At 43.7% G+C, this 23,152-nt stretch overlaps 2 protein-coding genes across 3 annotated transcripts; one reads left to right on the plus strand and one right to left on the minus strand.

Annotated features, from left to right (window-relative positions):
* The first annotated feature begins 517 nt into the window (after positions 1-517).
* On the plus strand, positions 518-6,026 carry atp5pf (ATP synthase peripheral stalk subunit F6). The gene is made up of 4 exons (XM_014151316.2): positions 518-746; positions 1,162-1,332; positions 5,055-5,182; positions 5,919-6,026. Exons 2-4 carry the CDS (start codon positions 1,163-1,165, stop codon positions 5,945-5,947), a joined length of 327 nt encoding a protein of 108 aa, XP_014006791.1. The 5' UTR covers positions 518-746; position 1,162; the 3' UTR covers positions 5,948-6,026.
* A 219-nt stretch (positions 6,027-6,245) lies between these two features.
* Positions 6,246-22,172, minus strand: jam2a (junctional adhesion molecule 2a). 2 transcript variants are annotated; one of them, XM_014151314.2, is made up of 10 exons: positions 21,674-22,165; positions 17,894-18,070; positions 17,475-17,624; positions 17,155-17,342; positions 11,089-11,191; positions 9,318-9,425; positions 9,172-9,184; positions 8,572-8,643; positions 8,206-8,239; positions 6,246-7,930 (listed from the first exon to the last, which is right to left on the minus strand). In XM_014151314.2, exons 1-10 carry the CDS (start codon positions 21,720-21,722, stop codon positions 7,892-7,894), a joined length of 933 nt encoding a protein of 310 aa, XP_014006789.1. In that variant the 5' UTR covers positions 21,723-22,165; the 3' UTR covers positions 6,246-7,891. The 2 variants fall into 2 exon arrangements, with proteins under 2 accessions (XP_014006789.1, XP_014006790.1); XM_014151315.2 differs by lacking the exon at positions 8,572-8,643 and having other exon boundaries at positions 21,674-22,172.
* Positions 22,173-23,152: the final 980 nt, after the last annotated feature.

Consider the following 23,152-nt stretch of genomic DNA (forward strand, 5'->3'; position numbering starts at 1 on the left):
GTAATGATCTCTATCGGGTTCTGCAGGCATCCTGTGGGAATGTAGGCCTCTAGTTTGTACCCATTTAAGTAGGCCTAGACTAGGCTACAATTATGTAGCTCTTTTTCTGAGAGAGTAGGAAGGTATGTAATTGAAAAGATACGTATGTTTTTGTCCTGTTTGATTTTGCTTTGATCAACACCACATGATTGCTTATTGTCATGTTATTATAGCCCATTTAGTATTTTATTTCAGTAGGAGATCATATACAACTGAAATCAGATGAATGAGATTAAAACAATCAGTAGGTTACTGGTGCACACTGTAAATCCAATTTTCACTAGCCTAAAGAAAAACAAAATAGATTTAGAGGACTGTACAAAGAAGTTGAGGGAAAGACGAAATCATTTGTGTAAATCCAGCAAGTATATTTTTTGTGTGACAGTTGTTGCTTTGCCACAGGGGCAAAGACATGCACCTTCAAGGCATTTTGCACCTTCAAGGCATTGACTAGTTTGATTTTCATTTCAGAATAAAATACCAAATAAGGTAGCAAATAAAGCATCATTATTATGTCCGTGATATGAAAGCTGTGCACATTGCTATGATAAAAAAAAACTGTGTAGTGCTGAAAAGAACATCGCTGTAGAGATGCGCAGCCAGGACGCACGTTGATGTTCCAGAACACGACCTATTGAAAAATAGCCACAATGCACAGCGGCTTATCACATTGGAAGTAATCACTGTGAACGAGTGTCAAATCCAAGGTGAGTGGTGTTTTCTTTAGCAGAATTAAACGCATTATAATCGTTTTCATTGTATTAACGCCAAATCGTACATGTTCGTTATTTTCATGCTAATACAAGTCATAGCCAGCCGGTAAGAGAGTCGACTAATACTGTAAGTTAGCTAGTGTCATGTTTGTGTTGTTGTTGCTGCTTCAGATGGGTGTATGGAAGAGATGCACAGGGTTGGGTTTCCACTAGTTACCACAGCCACGTTACCGCCGTCAGCTATCCAGCTAGCTAGGAACCGTTAACAAGCTAGTAACGTTAACTTCAGCTAGCTACTGTACACGCACTGTTTAGCTTTCGCCAGTAATATACATGTTCAGTTTAGCTAGTTTGGTAGCGTTACTGTCAAACTTAACAGTTGTCATTTGTCCCTCTCTCTGTCTGACAGTATGGCTCTTCATAAACTATTCCGGCTGTCCTCGTTGTTCCGCTCAGCGGGGTCATTGACACTACGCAGGAATTTCGGCCTGTCTGCTGTCCTCTTCAACCGGGCCAAGGACCTGGACCCTATCCAGAAACTATTCCTAGACAAGATCCGCGACTACAGCACCAAGAGCAAGTGAGTGCGATAAATAACCGCACTATTTGTCTTACTGTCACTACTGCTAACTTACTTGTTTGTTCATGTTGGTAGGCTATAAATTAGCTAGGTTTAAGTGGAATGACCCGTGATGTCATGACAGAGATGGTGGCAGGGAGTCTGCACGTCCTTTTAGCACTGCAGAGCTATTTGCAGAAGGCTGGGCCATATGTTCAGGAGGCGACCGTTGTGCGACGTTGCAAATAAAAATGTCGGGAACAGAGCTAGCAGACTTGATTCTTGATTATACAGTACATGTCAGAGTCGTGTTCATGCTACATAATATATTTCTATCTGAACGTTCCACAATGTTGTGCACCTTCTGAACCTGGCCCTATATGCCTAGATGGCAAGATCCATGAAACGCGTACATGAAACGCGTAGAATGCTGAAGGTGTTTTTATAGGTTATATATGTCTGACTCATTATAGGGTATTATAATTATGTGGTTTCTTGAGCTCACCCACTGCAACAACGGTAGGACTGTCCCCGTCGACCAAGATTTGCCTGTTCTGTGCATTAGCCAAATCAACTATATTCACCGAGCTTGTCTGATGTTTAAGCACACTGTTTGGTTAAATAGTTAAGACACACAAATCACTAGAGGGAGTCCGACCAGCAGTTGATTTGATTGTGCCAGGCTGGGCTAAGACTTGCTGTGTTAAAAAAAAAAAGACGGCGAGTGACTAGCACCCGTTGTGTCTCTCTCCTCCCTGCTGCAGTGACCACCACAGAACATCAGTGTGTATAGTGCTATCTGTCTCTCTCTCCTCCCTGCTGCAGTGACCACCACAGAACATCAGTGTGTATAGTGCTATCTGTCTCTCTCTCCTCCCTGCTGCAGTGACCACCACAGAACATCAGTGTGTATAGTGCTAACTGTCTCTCTCTCCTCCCTGCTGCAGTGACCACCACAGAACATCAGTGTGTATAGTGCTAACTGTCTCTCTCTCCTCCCTGCTGCAGTGACCACCACAGAACATCAGTGTGTATAGTGCTATCTGTCTCTCTCCTCCCTGCTGCAGTGACCACCACAGAACATCAGTGTGTATAGTGCTATCTGTCTCTCTCTCCTCCCTGCTGCAGTGACCACCACAGAACATCAGTGTGTATAGTGCTATCTGTCTCTCTCTCCTCCCTGCTGCAGTGACCACCACAGAACATCAGTGTGTATAGTGCTAACTGTCTCTCTCTCCTCCCTGCTGCAGTGACCACCACAGAACATCAGTGTGTATAGTGCTAACTGTCTCTCTCTCCTCCCTGCTGCAGTGACCACCACAGAACATCAGTGTGTATAGTGCTATCTGTCTCTCTCTCCTCCCTGCTGCAGTGACCACCACAGAACATCAGTGTGTATAGTGCTATCTGTCTCTCTCTCCTCCCTGCTGCAGTGACCACCACAGAACATCAGTGTGTATAGTGCTAACTGTCTCTCTCTCCTCCCTGCTGCAGTGACCACCACAGAACATCAGTGTGTATAGTGCTATCTGTCTCTCTCTCCTCCCTGCTGCAGTGACCACCACAGAACATCAGTGTGTATAGTGCTATCTGTCTCTCTCTCCTCCCTGCTGCAGTGACCACCACAGAACATCAGTGTGTATAGTGCTATCTGTCTCTCTCTCCTCCCTGCTGCAGTGACCACCACAGAACATCAGTGTGTATAGTGCTATCTGTCTCTCTCTCCTCCCTGCTGCAGTGACCACCACAGAACATCAGTGTTTCTCCTGCTGTCTCTGTTGCTTAAGCTGCAACATAATTACAGCCATTTCTGACTGAAAAGTTCTGTTTAGGAAAAACATTCCCTCAACACTTGCTCTCTTTACATGACACGTAAGCATCGCACGCACGTGACCTATTGGGCCTGACCTATATCATAATATATCATAATCACATCAATAAATTGGTTCTAACAAATTCCGAACACCGTGGCAGCAAAATGGATGCAGAGGACGTGACAAATAAACTCGACTAGAACGGTTTATTTATTGTTTAAGCTAATTATTCAAGGTTCGCTTTATTTAAAACGAAATCATGAATGACTCATATGCTTTGATGACATGAACTTATGAATGATTGATACAGTATCCAGTAAGTATTTCAAATGTAGGCCTAAGTAAGTTAACATATTAGGACTAAATAGGATGCGCTCTTAGGCCTACAGCTCAATGGTGGTTATACAATGCTGCTAAACCCACCCTACTAATGATAATGACATATTATTATAATTATTATTTTTCTGACAATTTGGAACAGTGTAAACACTAAATAAATTCTAAATAATATCAGAGAGGCTGTTCTATAGGAAAAAAAAGTGTAAAGAAAATATTAAAGGTGCATCCTGTTTCCATTGATCATCCTTGAGATGTTTCTACAACTCGATTGGAGTCCACGTGTGGTAAATTCAATTGATTGGACATCATTTGGAAAGGCACACACCTGTCTATGTAAGGTCCCACAGTTGACAGTGCAAAAACCAAGGCGTTAGGTTGAAGGAATTGTCCGTAGATTTCCGAGACAGGATTGTGTCGAGGCACAGATCTTGCGAAGGATACCAAAACATTTCTGCAGCGTTGAAGGTCCCCAAGAACACAGTGGCCTCCATCATTCTTAAATGGAAGAAGTTTGGAACCACCAAGACTCTTCCTAGAGCTGGCCGCCCGGCCAAACTGAGCAATAGTGGGTGAAGGGCCTTGGTCAGGGAGGTGACCAAAAACCCAATGGTCACTCTGACAGAGTTCCAGAGTTCCTCTGTGGAGCTGGGAGAACCTTCCAGAAGGACAACCATCTCTCCAGCACTCCCCCAAGTAGGCCTTTATGGTAGTAAAAGTGGTAGTCCACAGTAAAAGGCACATAAAGGACTCTGACCATGAGAAACAAGATTCTCTGGTCTGATGAAACCAAGATTGAACACCTGAATGCCAAGTGTCACGTCTGGAGGAAACCTGGCGCCATCCCTAAGGTGAAGCATGGTGGTTGCAGCATCATGCTGTGGGGATGTTTTTCAGTGGCAGGGACTGGGACACTAGTCAGGATTGAGGGAAGATGAACGGAGCAAAGTACAGAGGTCCTTGATGAAAACCTGCTCCAAAGTGAAGGGATCTGAATACTCTCCAAATGCACTGTATATGCATGATTTATAAAGCCAGGCACATTTAATAGTAAGGCTACTGATTTCTAGACCTAAATACGTTTCCTCACTTTCTTTACACAATAAGGCAAGGGCTGTTTTCTCGTCTCCTCATTCTGCTGCTGCCTCCGCTGCATTGTTCAACACAAATATGCTCGTTAACTTTGCTATTATGCACATAGCAACATGGTCTAGGAAAAGGTGCCAATTCAACGGCGTGTTTCAGAACCGTGGACAGCGACCACTAGCCAACGCGGGAGAAAGCAAATTTGTTATAAAATATATTTTTCATTATTGTTGCACCATTGTTCTTATATAATATAACCATATACAATTTTAGTAGCACATGTATTAGAGTGATGGACTGTGCCATCCCCACGGCCTCCACAATGGATTAGTCCACTCACAGGGGCAAATCAGACCAGTGTCTTGTACACAATTATATATATTTTTGCTACTGCTCGAATAAAGAATTATCGGTCGACTAAATGGGGTCAGCCCTAAACAACAGAGTAGTGTATTCTATGCTAGTGTTGTTTTAAAGGTTAATTCCCCATCTTTCTCTTTTCTCCAGGGCTGCGGCAGGTGGGATTGTTGATGCAGGCCCCGCTTACGAAAAGGGTGTCTCAGAGGAGATCACCAAACTGCAGAGGTTATACGGGACCGGTGACCTCACCAAATTCCCTGACTTCAAATTTACAGGTTCGTTAAGTCTGCAGTATAGAGCTGGGATCAGACATTTTACTGATATCATTAATAACGACAAGTTGCCTACAGTAGAGAAATGTGATGTTTGAAATAATATGGGCGATTGCTAATGGAACAATAGATAGCTACGACATTTAAAGTGTAATAGAAAAACTAAATGGGGTGTAAATTCATTTGAACAAACGTGTTGTTTGATTTGTCATTATTGTGATAATTGTCAATTTATTGTGATATGGATGTCACCCAGCTCTACTGCAGTAGAAGCATTTCTTGGTTGCTTGGTCATAGACTAAACTGTAATACCACCGTCTCACCCTACGTAGTTTACTCATTCTATGCTTAAAGCAGGGGTGTCAGTCATTCCATGGTGGTTCTAGTGTCCGTGTGTTTTTCCTTTCAATTAAGACCTAGACAGCCAGTGAGGAGAGTTCTTTAGTAATTAGTGACCTTAATTCATCAAGTACAAGGGAGGAGCAAAAACCAACAGACACTCAGCCCTCCATGAAATGAGTTTGACACGGGTGGTTTTAAAGGATTCATTCACCATCAACCAGGGTTGTATTCATTAGGCACCAACAAAAAAAAATATATATATATATACACACACACAAAACATGAAAGCAACTACCGGAACAATAAACGCTTGTTTTTGTTTTGCAAAGTGTTTTACTATGGTGTGCACTAATGAATACGACCCAGCATTACTCAATCTCCCTTCTCTCTTCTCCAGAGCCCCAGCTGCAGGAAGTGGCCAAGTAAACACTGGCCATGATGACGTTGTCTCTGTCCTACATGTCACCACTATAATGTACTATTTAATAAATGATGTTGGATTAAACGTGGGAACATTTGTTTTCTTACGCTAATCAGTCAAGGGGTAAGAGTGATTTTGCAAACCATGTTCAACCTTACATGCTTGCATTTTTGATCATTTACTGATTTTGAATGATAACATATGACGACGTTACACTACAGTCTCGCTCGCCTGACTCCTGGCGCCCCACCCTGTTCCAGCGGCTGTGGGAGAAGGCTACATGGTGAGAAATGATTGAAAAAGTTTATGATAGAAAATCTTTAATACTGAATAAGCATCTTACAAAGAATAAACTTACAGCAACCCCTTCATCCATAGCCTAAGAAACATACACTATTAGACAAAAATGCAGTAGCACAATAATACTTTAGCTTAAACAAAACAAGAAAACACTTACAAAAGAGCCCCTAGATAGAATATAACAACTACTTTTGAAAGGCACTGGGCATCACAGAAAATGTAGGCATCTTCGGGTGAGCAGGGGTCCATCTCAAAGGTCTCAATTCAATTAGTATTGCCGAAATTCAGCGCTATTGCACGATTGAAATGTAAAGGTAATTTATGATTGAGCCAACATGTTCAACGTGAAGGAAGTCTACGAAAATAGGAACATCGCCTTTTAATTTCAATCATAGCACTGAACTTCGTCATTACGGATTGAATCAATCCCAAAGTGTCTCCTTCACCTGCACTGTTCTGAAAGGAATATAGTGGATGGCCAATATTCAAAATGGAGGAGGCAATCCATAAGACTATTGTGGTGAGCTCTGGTGTTTTTCGGGATGTCTCCTGTTCTGACCAACACTGCTTTACTATTATTGGGGTACGGCCCATGCAAAAAACAATTTCTCCATCTTAAAACAGATGGACTTTGATGTGGATTTTTTTTTTTTTGTTACCTGTGTGCTAATTAGACTAACGGGGGGGGCGAGGACATCGACTATGTAATTTTGGGCTCCCGAGTGGGGAGGCATCACTACAGACCCTGGTTCGATTCCAGGCTGTATCACAACCAGCTGTGATTGGGAGTCCCATAGGGCGGCGCACAATTGGCCCTGCGTCGTTAGGGTTTGGCCTGGGTAGGCCGTCATTGTAAATAAGAATTTGTTCTTAACTGACCTACCTAGTTAAATAAAAATCCAAACCGACTGAATGAGGTCTACGCGAGCACTGCCCTCAGAAGAAAATGGATTGGTCAGTTATTAAGAACAAATTCTTATTTACAATGACGACCTACCCCGGCCAAACACAGACGACGCTGAGCCAATTGAGCGCTGCCCTATGGGACTCCCAATCACAGCCGGATGTGTTACAGCCTGGATTCGAACCAGGGACTGTAGTGACACCTCTTGCACTGAGATGCTGCGCCACTCGGGAGGCCTAATGTGATGGCTACCTTGTATCCACAACTTTCCCTTAAGTTCACATCAATGCTTATCCAATAGCCATCAGAAAATATGTACAGTATATTACACTCAGATGCCATGTTCAAGTCTTTGGTATAAAATAAGATTTAGGTAGTTCATGTTTTGGCCAGTTGAGGGGGAAGTGAGCATGTGTGGGACGTAATTCCATGGGTCCACCACAAGATGGCAATAGGCTGTAGTTTAACAACTTGGCCACCAGAGGGGAGTAGAGTACCATGTGACTAATATAATAGGCTTGCATTGAAGGCCCAGGGACAGCAAAACAGGAGGAATAAATGGCCTCTACGCAGAGTTGTCTGTCCCTCCTTGCTATCCACCCACAAGGGTGAGGAGAGCAGGGTTGGTCAGTCCCCAAAAAATGATTAACTATTCTTATAGCTATTCATTTGGGTCGAATAAAACTACTCCAGTGTTGTCATGATGCTGGTATGTGTGGTGTCTTCCAGGGTGTTGTCGATGTCCTCACAGCATGAAGGACTGGGTGTGTTTGAAGTCCGCAGGCTGAGCGAGAGAAAACAGTAGCATATTTTCATTCGGTCAGAACTACTGCAAGTCAGATCATTTTCTCCATTATTACTAACCATTTGGACAATTTTACTTACTACTACTGCCAAGAGAATTCTACTAGAAATGATCATATTGTCTTTTAATATGGTTATAAAATGTTATCTAGAAAATCTCACATGTAAGGGGTAATGCTCAAGTCAACATTTCCTGTGAACATAATACCCATCCATGAATACATCAACAGAGAAAATCTAAGGAAAAACACTCACATCTTGGGGTGGAGGGTTGTAGTTGGCATTAGTCCTGGAAGACAGAGGCATTTATAAAGACAATAGATTGTTTGACACAGTGGAGGGAGCGAGAGGGAGGGAGTTTCCTAAATGTGATGCAGCTGTGGTCTCAGTAAAAACATTGGCATCTATCAAAGAACACCATTACATCAAACACAGCACAGGACACGGTCCTATGGAGCGGAGCGGAAAGGGCAACTTTTTCTGTAAAGGACTCCTGGGCACACACGTCCACGCGCAAGCGCACACAAACAGTGTGCTTCTATATAAAGTCCTGTTCATTGTCAATTGTTCAATTGTCTACTTTTAAATCTATTACTCGGTCTGTCTGTGGGTCAGACTCACTTGTCTTTTGTTCTATGGAGGTCCTGGCTGCTGATGTGGGCCACACCATGACACTGAGGGATCCAAAAGGACCTGGGGGGGTTCAAAGTTCAGTGAGAGGGTGATGAGGTTCACAATCCATGCTCAGGGTTACTAACAACACGACCACACGGAGGGGGTAAGCGAATCACAATTCAGCCGAGAGGGGAGTTTATTAGCAGTCAGGGTTCACTTGAAAAGGAGATGTCAATCACAATGTGACTTCCCTAGATAAACAATGACTCATTATTGGTATTATTTGTAATTCATTCAAAATAATCATGATAATATACCTAGTCATCTAACTGGCCTAATCTAGAGTCAGTCAGTCAAAATAACAAACCGAGTTTTCCTAACTGGGTCATAAAACACCTGTTCATGTCTCTCTCTGTGAGAAGAGACAGGCTTGCATCGCTGGGCTCAATCACACCTGTCACTCTCTACTGAACTCACTCAGAACATTCAAACGCACACACCTCTATTAGTCAGTGGTAGTTACACAGCAATGCAGATGTATTCTGTGGCAGGGTGTCGTCACTGTATTTTAATAATTGTTCATGGATTTAAGGACACAACTCTTACCTTCCTCTGTGTTCTGGAGATGAATAGAAATGAAGAGGAGAGTGGAGACAGAAAGTAAGAGGAAGTGAGTGCAAATGATATTTTCTAACAGAGTCAGACATATTGTATGTACATGGACAGACAGAGAGAGGGGCAGACAGACTCACTGCTGAAGTAGCCATTACGGTGTGCATAGTACCCCCCGAAGCCACAAATGGCGATGACCAGACAGATGACCACGACCGCAGCAACGACCCCTGCCATGTTTACATCCTCTGAAAGAGAGAGTGGAGAGAGTGAGAGAGTCACGCTAGTTGGTTACAATACTGAGGGCACCTCTAATAACATTTCTCTACACGCAGATGACATTCTCCTCTATATAACCAACACTAAAGCCAGTATCGGAGATATCTTGGATCTGATTCATTTGTTTTGTACCTTCTCTGGCTACAGAATCAATTGGAATAAGTGAATTAATGGCTGTTTGAGTGCAGGACCCTTCTTGGTTAAAACATCTCCCATTTAAGATTTCCTCAGAAAAAATTAACCTACCTGGGGATTGAAATTACAAAACTGTACTCTTCCCTATTTAAAGCTAAAAACCCTGCCACGTTTTGGCTCGATGACGCACCTGTGTCATACTTTTGGCTTGACATGGAGCATGAGGATTGCTTCCCCTACTCCATTAGTGCAGTGATGATGTCCCTTATACGCCTTGGGAAATCGCTTTATAGACACAAACCCATTGCACATAGCACAATCTGTATTTGGAAGCAAGTTAAGGTACTCTTTGACCTCAGACCAGTGTCATTGCTGCTCCCGATAGTGAGGAATCCTTCCTTTGCCCCTTCCAACTTAAACAATCATTTTGATCGCTGGGGAGAAGTTCGGATCCATGCCATAAGGGATCTGTACCTAGTGGGGGCCTTTGCCTCCTTTGAACAAGTGAGAGAAAAGTATGACCTTAAGATATTTGTGGAACAGTGTTGCTTCTGTCCCTCTCCTCGCCCCAACCTGGGCTCAAACCAGGGACCCTCTGAACACATCGACAAGTCACCCTTGATGCATCGTTACCTATCGCTCCACAAAAGCCACGGCTCGGTTATCCTTCTGGGGGATATTCAAGAGGTCTTTTCTTTTTTGTTTATCTTTTTGAAAAACGACTTTTATTTCTTTCATTAATGTTTTTGTTGTATCCATTTGTTCTAATGTTTTCTTAGCATAGAAGACCAATTGTACAGTTGTATGCCTATATACCTACACTTCACAATTGAATTTATTTTGTGTAACAGACATATACAACAAAATGTACAATGTGGACCCAGAGGATATCACTTGAAAGTATTAATTAAAACGCTTGTTTCCAAAGTGGTCCCAGATGGTAAAAACAATAACACATTTAATGATTAAAAAGGCAAGACAAAATTACAAACAACCATAAATACATTCATTTATATTGACAACCTAAAAAGTGGCACTATTCACTGCACCTTTCCCTAACCTTAAAAATCAACCATATTAATTTCACTTTAAAACAATCTATTCATTGTAGATCATACCGATCCTTCAGATAATACACCTGACCAGCAGTAGGGGGCACAAGGGGCAGTGGACTGGTTTCTCTTACTGAGACAACCTTATCCAAATGAAAACCTTTGCCTGGTTTTTGAAGCAATTTCCACTTTTTCTTTGCTTGATCTCCAGGGGGAGGCTATTCCATAGACAAATGCCTGTATAGAAAAACGTGCCCCTCGCAGTACTGTTTACAAGACATAACACTAGCTCTGGTATTGTAACTGTGTTGGTTATAGACCATATCAATGTGGTTTGAAGCACGAGAGTCACGCCAGTTTGTGGAAAGACAAAACTACACTAATATGAACCACAATCATTCTCATAATTACACACACACACTTGCATACATGCACGCACACTCACCTATCTTCATGTGTTTAGCCTCACACATCTTGGGCGGCCCCACTTTGTTTGATGCCAGACAGCTGTACTGTCCCGTGTCGCCTCTCGCCACAGTCTTAAACTCCTGCCAGAGGAGAGGGAAAGAGACAGATGGAGGGCTCAATGGAAAGAAAAAGAGAGAGGAAGATGATATGATACACAGAACCTGTACAGTTTTTGTTGCAATTGGTCTAGAGTATACCAGTGTGCTTCCGAACTAAGGGTCTATATGGGTTGATGTCTGACCAAAGGGAAGTGACCTATATCAGAATATTGATTGTCACACTCGCGCTGGCAATACACTGGATCACTGCCACTAACTTCCGCGATGCATACAAGGCTCTCCCCTGCCCTCCTTTCGGCAAATCTGACCACAACTCCATTTTGCTCCTCCCTTCCTATAGACAGAAACTCAAACAGGATGTACCCGTGACAAGGTCTATTAACCGCTGGTCTGACCAATCGGAATCCACACTTCAAGATTGTTTTGATCACCCGGACTGGGACATGTTCCGGGCAGCCTCAGAGAATAATATTGATTTATACACTGAGTCGGTGAGTGAATTTATAAGGAAGTGTATAGGAGATGTTGTACCTACTGTGACTACTAATTCCTACCCTAACCAGAGACTGTGGATAGATGGCGGCATTCGCGCAAAACTGAAAGAGCGAACCACCGCATTTAACCATGGAAAGTTGACTGGGAATATGGTCGAATACAAACAGTGTAGTTATTCCCTCTGCAAGGCAATCAAACAAGCGAAATGTTAGTATAGAGACAAAGTAGAGTTGCAATTCAATGGCTCAGACACGAGATGTATGTGGCAGGGTCTACAGACAACCACAGGCTACAAAAAGAAAACCAGCCACGGACACCGACGTCTTGCTTCCAGACAAACTAAACACCTTCTTTGCCTGCTTTGAGGATAATACAGTGCCACCGACGCGGCCCGCTACCAAGGACTGTAGGCTCTCCTCCGTGGCCGACGTGAGTAAGACATTTAAACGTGTTAAACCTCGCAAGGCTGACGGCCCAGACGGCCTCCCTAGCCGTGTCCTCAGAGAATGCGCAGACTAGCTGGCTGGGGTGGTTATGGACATATTCAATCTCTCCCTATCCCAGTCTGCTGTCCCCACATGCTTCAAGATGGCCACCATTGTTCCAGTACCCAAGAAGGCAAAGGTAACTGAACTAAATGACTATCGCCCCAGAGCACTCACCTCTGTCATCATGAAGTGCTTTGAGAGACTAGTCAAAGATCATATCACCTCCACCTTACCTGTCACCCTAGACCCACTTCAATTTGCATACCGCCCCAATAGGCCCACAGACGACGCAATCGCCATCACACTGCAGACTACCCTATCCCATCTGGACAAGAGGAATACCTATGTAAGAATGCTGTTCATTGACTACAGCTCAGCATTCAACACCATAGTACCCTCCAAGCTCATCATTAAGCTTGAGGCCCTGGGTCTCAACCCCGCCCTGTGCAATTGGGTCCAGGACTTCCTGACGGGCCGCCCCTAGGTGGTGAAGATAGGAAACAACATCTCCACTTCCTGATCCTCAACACTGGGGCCCCACAAGGGTGCATGCTCAGCCCCCTCCTGTACTCCCTGTTCACCCATGACTTCATGGCTATGCACGCCTCCAACATCAAGTTTGCAGACGACACAACAGTAGTAGGCTTGATCACCAACAACGACGAGACAGCTTATAGGGAGGAGGTGAGGGCACTCAGAGTGTGGTGTCAGGAAAACAACCTCTCACTCAACATCAACAAAACAAAGGAGATGATCGTGGACTTCAGGAAACAGCAGAGGGTGCATCCCCCTATCCACATCGACGGGACAGCAGTGGAGAAGGTGGAAACTTTTAAGTTCCTCGTCGAACACATCACGGACAAACTGAAATGGTCCACCCATACAGACAGTGTGGTGAAGAAGGCGCAACAGCGTCTCTTCAACCTCAGGAGGCTGAAGAAATCTGGCTTGTCACCTAAAACCCTCACAGTTTTTTACAGATGCACAATTGAGAGCATCCTGTCGGGCTGTATCACCAACTGGTACGGCAACTGCACCGCCCACAACCGCAGGGCTCTCCAGAGGGTGGTGGCGTCTGCACAACGCATCACCAGGGGCAAACTACCTTCCCTCCAGGACACCTACAGCACCTGATGTCACAGGAACGGCAAAAAGATCATCAAGGACAACAACCACCCGAGCCACTGCCTGTTCACCCTGCTACCATCCAGAAGGTGAGGTCAGTACAGGTGTATCTGGGACCGAGAGACTGAAAAATAGGCCATCAGACTGTTAAACAGCCATCACTAACACAGAGAGGCTGCTGCCTTCATACAGACTTGAAATCATTGGCCACTTTAATAAATGTATCACTTGTCACTTTAATAATGCCACTTTAATAATGTTTACATATCTTGCATTATTCATCCCAAATGTATATACTGTATTTTATACCATCTATTGTATCTTGCCTATGCCACTTGGTCATTGCTCATCCATATATATATATATGTATATATTCTTATTCCATCCCTTTACTTAGATTTGTGTGTATTAGGTAGGTGTTATGGACATTTTTGATTACTTGTTAGATATTGCTGCACTGTCGGAACTAGAAGCACAAGCATTTCGCTACACTCACAATAACATCTGCTAACCATGTGTATGTGACCAATAAAATTTGATTTGATTTCTGAGGTAGCCACTGTTGGTCTGAACTGTAACTAAGGTTTCAGTGTCCTACTGAGGTTTGTATTATTATATACTGTGTCAGTGGTTGATTATACTTCCATGTATTGGAGTCTGTAATGGAGGCCTGCTACATCGGATGCATAACTTACAGTGTACAGAACGTGAGGCGCTCCTATTAATGTCAATGAAACTTGGGCGTAAGTGAGCTGTAGGTGAAGTTATACTTTTGTTCTATTTTCATTTTTTCCCCCCCGCAGCTCACAATAGGATAAAGAACCTTGCACATTGCTCTCGCTGGCCAAAAATTACACATCCAGTGAAGTAGGTAAAAAAAAAATCTTGATGCCCTAGTGTGGCTCCTATGTAACACAGTCTGTGGGTGTGGCTGGGCCCTCGTTCTGTCAAATTCAAATTGCTTTACTGGCACATACAGTGCATTCGGAAAGTATTCCGACCCCTTGACTTTCTCCAAAAATGTTTACGTTACAGCCTTATTCTAAAATGGATTAACACCTCTTAAGGATCCGCCCCTTTTTTAAATTTTCTCCTAACATGACATACCCAAATCTAACTGCCTGTGGCTCAGGACCTGAAGCAAGGATATGCATATTCTTGATACCATTTGAAAGGAAACACTTTGAAATTTGTAGAAATGTGAAATGAATGTAGGAGAATAACACATTAGATCTGGTAAAAGACAATACAAAGAAAAAGCCATGTACCGTCATCTTTGAAATGCAAGAGAAAGGCCATAATGTATTATTCCAGCCCAGGCGCAATTTAGATTTTGCAGTGTATGTGCAAAGTTTTAGACTGATACAGTGAAACATTGCATTTCTGTTCAAAATGTTGTATCAAGACTGCCCAAATGTGCCTAATTGGTTTATTAAATTGTTTTTTTTCTCCCCTCATCAATCTACACACAATACCCCATAATGACAAAGCAAAAACAGCTTTTTAGAAATGTTTTGCTTGCAAAAAAGAACTGAAATATCACATGTAAAGTATTCAGACCCTTTACTCAGTACTTTGTTGAAGCACCTTTGGCAGTGATTACAGCCTTTAGTCTTCTTGGGGATGTCACTACACTCTTGGCACAACTGTATTTGCGGAGTTTCTCCCATTCTTCTCTGACAGATCCTCGAAAAATTCTGTCAGGTTGATGATTGGGGACTACAGGAAAAGGAGAACCAAGCACACCCCCATTCTCATCGACGGGGCTGTAGTGGATCAGGTTGAGAGCTTCAAGTTCCTTGGTGTCCTCATGACCAACAAACTATCATGATCCAAACACACCAAGACAGTTGTAAAGAGGGCACGACAAAGTATATTCCTCCTCAGGAGACTGAAAATATTTGGCATGGGTCCTCAGATCCTCAAAAAGTTTTACAGCTGTGCCATCGAGAGCATCCTGACTGGTTGCATCACTGCCTGGTATGGCAACTGCTCGGCCTCCGACCGCAAGGTACAACAGAGGGTAGTGCGTACGGTCCAGTACATCACTGGGGCCAAGCTTCCTGCCATCCAGGACCTCTATAACAGTCGATGTCAGAGGAAGGCCCTAAAAATTGTCACTGAGTCCAACCATCCTAGTCATAGACTGTTCTCTCTGCTACCGCACGGCAAGCGGTACTGGAGCACCAAGTCTAGGTCCAAGAGGCTTCTAAACAGCTTCTACCCCCAAGCCATTAGACTCCTGAACAGCTAATCAAATGGCTACCCAGACTATTTTCATTGCCCCCCCCTCTTTATCGCTGCTGCTACTCCCTGTTTATTGTCTATGCATAGTCACTTTAACTCTACCTACATGTACATTTTACCTGAATTACCTCGACTAACCGGTGGCCCCACACATTGACTCTGTACTGGTACTGCCTGTATATAGCCTCGCTATTGTTATTTTACTGCTGCTTTTTAATTACTTGATACTTACATTTTTTACTTAACACTTATTTTTCTTAAAACTGCATTGTTGGTTAAGGGCTTATAAGTAAGCATTTCACTGTAAGATCTACACCTGTTGTATTTGGTGCATGTGACAAATACAATTTGATTTGAATTGGATGGGGAGCGTCACTGCACAGCTATTTTTCAGGTCTCTCCAAAGATGTTCGATCGGGTTAAAGTCCGGGCTCTGACTTGGCAACTCAAGAACATTCAGAGACTTGTCCCGAAGCCACTCCTGCGTTGTCTTGGCTGTGTGCTTAGGGTCGTTGTCCTGTTGGAAGGTGAACCTTCGCCCCAGTCTGAGGTCCTGAGCGCTTTGGAGCAGGTTTTCATCAACAATCTCAAGTCCCTGCCGCTGAAAACCATCCCCACAGCATGATGCTGCCACCACCATGCCTCACCTTAGCAATGGTGCCAGGTTTCCTTGATGTGTTGCTTGACATTCAGGCCAAAGAGTTCAATCTTGGTTTCATCAAACCAGAGAATTTTGTTTCTCATGGTCTGAGAGTCTTTAGGTGCCTTTTGGCAAACTCCAAGTGGGCTTTCATGCCTTTTACTGAGAATTGTCTTCTGTCTGGCCACTTGACCATAAAGGCCTGATTGGTGGAGGGCTGCAGAGATGGTTGTCTTTCTGAAAGTTTCTCCCATCTCTATAGAGGAACTCTGGAGCTCTGTCAGAGTGACCATTGGGTTCTTGGTCACCTCCCTGACCAAGGCCCTTCTCCCCCGATTGCTCAGTTTGGCCAGGCGGCCAGCTCTAGGAAGTGTCTTGGGAGTTCCAAACTTCTTTCAATTAAGAATGATGGAGACCACTGTGTTCTTGGGGACCCTCAATGTTGCAGAATTATTTTGGTACCCTTCCCCAGATCTGTGCCTCGACACAATCCTGTTTCGGAGCTCTACAGACAATTGCGTGGCTTGGTTTTTGCTCTGACATGCACTGCCAACTGTGGGACCTTATATGGACAGGTGTGTGCCTTTCCAAATGATGTCCAATCAATTGAATTTACCACAGGTGGACTCGAATCAAGTTGTAGAAACATCTCAAGAATGATCAATGGAAACAGGATGCACCTGATCTCAATGTTGAGTCTCATAGCAAAGGGTCTGAATACTTATGTAAATAAGGTATTTCTGTTTTTTATTTGTAATACATTTGCAAACATTTCTAAAAACCTGTTTTCGCTTTGTTATTATGGGGTATTGTATGTAGATTGAGGAGGATTTTTTTTTAAATCAATTTTAGAATAAAGCTGTAACGTAACTAAATGTGGAAAAAGGGAAGGGGTCTGAATGCTTTCCGAATGCACTGTACATTGAGTAAATCGTGCCAAAGCATCAATGGTACGACTGTATATACACTGTTCTTAAAAAGTATCTCACCAGTATGCCCGTGATTGGGTTGAGGTGGTAGGTGGCGTTGGCCATGCGGGAGGGGGTTAGAGGCTTGTCATCTTTGTACCAGGAGTAGGTGGCTGGGGGGATGCTCTGCTGGTCCCTACAGCGCAGCTGCACCACAGAGCCCGTCAAGGCCGAGCTGGGGATCTCACAGGATGGGGTGTGGGGGGGCACTGTGAGGAGGGTACAGCCACAATGTCAGCTGGGTTTAAGGGGGTGCTCAAACAGCACGGGCAGCATGTCTGAGACAACACACAGACACACTCAGAACACTCAGTCAGGCAGACAGACGATGTGGTACACACCCAAGACTTCGAGGGTGATGTTAGTCTCCCCCAGGGTGATGGTGTCGTGAGGGGCAGTGATCTCACAGCGGTATTCGCCTGCGTCTTTCTGGGTCACCCTCTGTAGGGTCACCGTTGCCCCCTTGATCCTTGCACGCCCCGCAAAGGCTCCTGGGAGAGTGGAAACCGGTCAACACAGATGTGGTTTCTTAAGAACAAATTTTCTACTTAAACTAACATCAACCATCTGGTAACTTCTCATACAAATGTCTTTGTAATGTTCATCACATTCAGCTTTATGTTGATGAAGCTCTTAAAATGTGTTTCCCTCATGTGAGGAGAGTAAATTAAATCTGAGAGTCTGAAGATGGGCTCTGGACAGGGGTTAAATGAGACAGAAAGAGATCAATGGAAGAAAATGTGCCAGGACAGCCAATCACCTCTGAAGTGTCCCTCATAGTAAACAAATGATACATCTGTTCCTTTCTTCTTCCACTCGATTCGAGGATTCTGTTCCTTCTCTGTCCGGAAATCACAGCTCAGAACCGCATCAGAGTTCTCATGGACCTCCACCTTGGGCGTGGTTGTTGACACGGTAACAGGGACAATGGGGAGGCCTGAGGGATGGAGAGAGAGAGAGGTGCCACATATGGGGTTGGGGGAAAGGGTTGTAAGATGGAGGACCAGTTATGAACACGTTAATGCAGTTATAAATCAGCTATAAAGCAATTAGAATCAGTTATGAACTAGTCTATAATCTGTTATAAACCAGTTATATTCAGTTATGATGGACCAGTTGTAAATGTTGTATGAACCAATTGTATCTGTTATGAACCAGTTTATCCTCAGGACCAGATTGACAGTAGAGCATGAAGACTCATGGCTGATTGTTTGGTTGGCTGGCTGTGTCTGTGTGTCGCTCCAGTTGAACATGTACATCTAGACAGGAACAGGAAATAGGAGCATCCCTTCCTGTCGGTTGATTGGTGCAGGGGTCAGGATTATTGTTTTGTCATCCTGTTGCTGTCCACAGGTCGCCCGGGTAACGCCCATCCATTGAGGGAGGAGCACGTGTTGCGTGTGTATGTGCATATGTATGTGTGTGTGGGGGAGATTAACTGGACCACCATTTGGTACAATAACGTTATGTACAACACACACACACACTGAATATGTGGGTCGTTCCATGAAAAGACTGCCTTTTATGTCCCTTTTGACATCTTATGTAGAAATTGTGCACCAATATTGAATTTTTAAAGCCTGTTATAGTAAATGAAGAGCCTTTTAAAATATACTATACCCCATGGAGAAAATCAGGTTATTCAGTGGTGGAAAAAGTACCCAATTGTCATACTTGAGTAAAAGCAACCTTAACAGAAAATGAATCAAGTAAAAGTCCTCCAGTAAAATACTATTTGAGTAAAAGTCCAAAGGTATTTGGTTTTAAATATACTTAAGTTTTAAAAGTAAATGTAATTTCTAAAATATACTTAAGTATCAAAAGTAAAAGTATAAATCATTTCAAATTCCTTATATTAAGCAAACCAGATGGCACAATTGAATTGTTTAATTTATTTATTTACGGATAGCCAGGGGCAAGCATTTATATTTAGTGATTAATCAGATCAGAGGCAGTAGAGATGGTCAATGATGTTTTCTTGATAAGTGTGTGAATTGGACCATTTTCCTATTCCTAACCCCAACATTTCACCATCATTGTAAAGCCCTAGTTATTTTGTTGCTTTGCCTAGAGTCCCCTGAAGTACCCCCTCGTGTGCATTCTACCAGTAAGCCCATGCTCATGAGTCTTATCAAGTACCCCCTTGGATAGGCCAAGTACCCCTGGTTGGGGAACCCACTGGTCTACACTGTACTTAACTGAGGTCAACAACCAAATGAGTCATTCACTGTTAGCAGTTCGCTAGCTTCCTGTTTCGTTAGCTTCTGTTTGTTGCACTTCCTGTGGTTCTATTAGTGGACCAGAGGGTGGGGTGGGGCAGAGGAAAGGTCCTAACTAATCCTCCTGGTCTCCTGCTTTCCCCCACTGAAGGGCAGGAGTGCATCCCAAATGGTATCCCACTTCCTACATAGTGCCCTATGGGCCCTGTTCAAAAGTAGTACACTATATAGGGAATATAGACGCAAACCAGGTCTACGTGGAAGAATTGAGGGAAAGAATGGAGGCCAAAGTGAGACAAAGGCATTGGAGAGGCACAGGAAGTGGATGGATATACAGGATAATGGATATACAGGTCCTCTCAGGGTGGAGGTGGCCATCTTAAATGGCCAGGACAGCAGAGCAAAAGTTGGGAAACAAAACGTAAACAACTTGCTCGCTGAAAAACAATGAAGCAAACAATGAAGCATACTCAATTTCATTTCAATCTAGTCGATTCACAGGAAATAAACGGAAAAACTGAATGCGTGTCCCATTGATTTTGAATTCTCGTTCTGAATCCTAGTTATGAGTATTTAGGCAATTAGGTCTACATAGGCCTACACATTATCAGTGGCAGAGTGCTATCTCTCGTTTGATGTGCGTAAGTACGGTATGAATTCAAACTGCAGACTCATGTTGCCTATTCACATTGTCCTTCAGATGTTTGAGTACAGTAGGCGGTAAAAGTGCAGCCTTGTGTATTTTGTCCCTCCCTGCTTGCTGTCTGTGTTACTTTGTGAGTATGTGTAACACTGTTATCACTGCAGCTGTGTTGGGAGTGTGTGTGTGCCTCATCACTCCCTCTTTCTCTCTGAGGATGAGCATTGTCTCTCCCTGGCTGGATGGACAAAGAGAGAGAGGGAGAGAGAGAGAGACAGAAGATAAGTCAATTCAAATTGAAGTCAGTCAATTCACGAACAAAAGTAAAATTCCAATTCAAGAATTTGAAAAGGGGCATTTATTTTAAATGAGTTCGCAATAAACGGAAAATGAGATGCTACTTCTATAAAAAAAATGTCTAAATGCAAATACTTCATAATTGAGTGACTTCAATTGGAATTGACCCCAAACCAGACACAAACGCACACACCCAACTGGGTTTGAACCCGGATCTCCTGCATGCCCCCCCCCCCACGACCTATTATTATAAACTACAACTGAACACTAAATCTGTGCTAGGAGCATTTTATATGTTAGGCATCTATTAGCATCTAAGAGGACATCCATTTCCAGACAGAGAGTGATCTAGAGAGACAGAGAGAATGTGTGTGTGTCTTCCAAGGAGAACAAAGCCCCTCTGTATCTGTGTAACCCTGCACTGCCCTGTCAGGAACAGCTGTGCCAGTCAGGGTTGGTGGTGGTGGTGGTGGGGGGCTTGTTTGCTAAATGTTGGCATCTCACTGACACCATGGAATCGTCCCAAATGACACCCTTTGTAGTGCACTACTTTCGAACGGAGCACTATGTGCCCTGATAAAAAGTAGTGCACTATAAAGGGAATATAGAGTGCCATTTGGGATGGAACAATATGGTGACCTGCTGTTATCAAAGTTGGTGGTACCCGCCCTTGGGTTGCCCACATCCAGATTAGACTGGCCTGTTTCCAACAAAAATGTAAGGCCACATTAGTGGTCCATATCTGATTTCTGTAGTTGCATGTAGTCCAATATCATCGCAATAAGACGCACACAGTGAGGAAGGCTGTATACGAAAGACCGGCAACGTTGGAAACTTTAGTACAGGCCATAGTGGTTAGAGCGTTGGGCCAGTAACAGAAAGGTTGCGAGGTCGAATCCCGGAGCTGACAAGGTAAAATAAACTGACGTTCTGCCCCTGAACAAGTCAGTTAACCCACTCACTGTTCCTAGACCGTCATTGTAAATAAGAATTTGTTCTTAACCAACTTGCTTAGTTAAATAAACTTTAAATGTAATAAGTGAAGTCAATTGCAACCGAAAGAAGTGCTGGCCCCTTTTTTATTTGTGTGTGAAGCACTAGAAGCATCAACACAGTAAGATCACAATAATAATGTTTTTTTTTTTTTTAATTGTGCTTTATCAATATTTTCCTATCTAAAATGGCTTACTTTTTTTCTAAACACAAACAGCTGACATGGCATTACACATAGAAAAGCAATAGGGATGACGGTAATTTAATTATCAAGAATACCAATACAGATCAACCCCAACATGCATTACATACGCCCACAAGGACGCAAACAAACACACACACGAATTACTCATTACCATACGGAATAACCTAAATGCAAAAGTTTACTTACATTGTATCAGTAGAATGACAAGGGGCAAAAACAGTGACGCTTTCTCCATCCTGAACTCCTGCTGTTCAAAAGTCTGTCCTTCCTCGAAAGATGAGTTGCTCTTGAGCGACAACCTATTCCCGCACTTGTCCACAACTCCAGTAAGTAATTCCAGAATCTCGTCGCTCCTTTGGGGAAATTATGTTTCAAAACTCAGTAGTATTTCCTGAGCAGTTAGGCAGCGCGCCGGCGGTTCAGAAGTCGCACTTTCGGACTTTCTGTAAACTATTACACTAGCCGCAGGGCATACGGCTGCAGAGTGGCTGTCCACTCAGTCACTGTAGACGGTCTCTCTACTATTCTAATGTCATGGTAGGGAGGGGGGTTTGGTGGGGCGAGGAAGCGAGTTGGTGGGGGACTCCTGGAGAAGGAATGCGGAGAGCGCAACGCTGTGTCCAAGACGCGCACTACACTTGTCCATCGTGCGCAACGCGCCAACAATGGCCAACTGCACTGATGACAGTTTTTTTTTTGTGAGTATGTATCATCATAGTCTCAGCACTTACATCCTATCTACCCTGGCATAACGCCATGCTATTTACTTTGAGACATTTTGATGAATTACCATAAAAGAGGACCACCACCAATGGTATAGGAAGCGACACCTGTTGCCATGTGTGATTGTCGGAACAAATCAAATCAAAATGTATTTGTCACATGCGCCGAATACAAAAGGTGTAGACCTTACAGTGAAATGCTTACTTACAAGCCCTTAACAAACAATGCAGTTAAGAAAATACCCCCCCCCAAAAAAGTAAGAAATAAGAATAACAAATAATTAAAGAGCAGCAGTAAATAACAATAGTGGGGCTATATACAGGGGGTACCGGTACAGAGTCAGGGGGTACCGGCACTTTCACTACAGCTCAGCATTCAACACCATAGTGCCCTCAAAGCTCATCACTAAGCTAAGGACCCTGGGACTGGCTCCTGGACTTCCTCCTGGACTTCCTGACGGGCCGCCCTCAGGTGGTAAGTCTAGGTAACTTAATAATAACTTAATAATGGTGTTGGAGTCGTGCCTGGCCGTGCAGTCATGAGTGAACATGGAGTACAGGAGGGGACTGAGCACGCACCACTGAGGGGACCGGTGTTGAGGATCAGCGTGGCAGATGTGTTGTTACCTAGACTTACCACCTGGGGGCGGCCCGTCAGGAAGTCCAGGAGCCAGTTGCAGAGGGAGGTGTTTAGTCCCAGGGTCCTTAGCTTAGTGATGAGCTTTGAGGGCACTATGGTGTTGAACGCTGAGCTGTAGTGAATGAATAGCATTCTCACATGGGTGTTCCTTTTGTCCAGGTGGGAAAGGGCAGTGTGGAGTGCAATAAAGATTGCATCATCTGTAGATCTGTTGGTGTGGTATGCAAATTGGAGTGGGTCTAGGGTTTCTAGCATAATGGTGTTGATGTGAGCCATGACCAGCCTTTCAAAGCATTTCATGGC

This window comes from Salmo salar, chromosome ssa17, assembly GCF_905237065.1.
Source record: "Salmo salar chromosome ssa17, Ssal_v3.1, whole genome shotgun sequence".
Lineage (NCBI taxonomy): Eukaryota > Metazoa > Chordata > Actinopteri > Salmoniformes > Salmonidae > Salmo > Salmo salar.

What these genes read in the sequence shown, in the direction of transcription:
- atp5pf (XM_014151316.2), top strand. Translation starts at nt 1,163, where the DNA reads ATGGCTCTTCATAAACTATTCCGGCTGTCCTCGTTGTTCCGCTCAGCG. An exon ending in GACTACAGCACCAAGAGCAA is followed by an intron (nt 1,333 to 5,054) that starts GTGAGTGCGATA and finishes TCTTTTCTCCAG; the next exon opens with GGCTGCGGCAGGTGGGATTG. An exon ending in CCCTGACTTCAAATTTACAG is followed by an intron (nt 5,183 to 5,918) that starts GTTCGTTAAGTC and finishes TCTCTTCTCCAG; the next exon opens with AGCCCCAGCTGCAGGAAGTG.
- jam2a (XM_014151314.2), bottom strand. Translation starts at nt 21,722, where the DNA reads ATGGAGAAAGCGTCACTGTTTTTGCCCCTTGTCATTCTACTGATACAA. An exon ending in CATCACCCTCGAAGTCTTGG is followed by an intron (nt 17,343 to 17,474) that starts GTGTGTACCACA and finishes CCCTCCTCACAG; the next exon opens with TGCCCCCCCACACCCCATCC. An exon ending in ACCCAATCACGGGCATACTG is followed by an intron (nt 11,192 to 17,154) that starts GTGAGATACTTT and finishes CTCCTCTGGCAG; the next exon opens with GAGTTTAAGACTGTGGCGAG.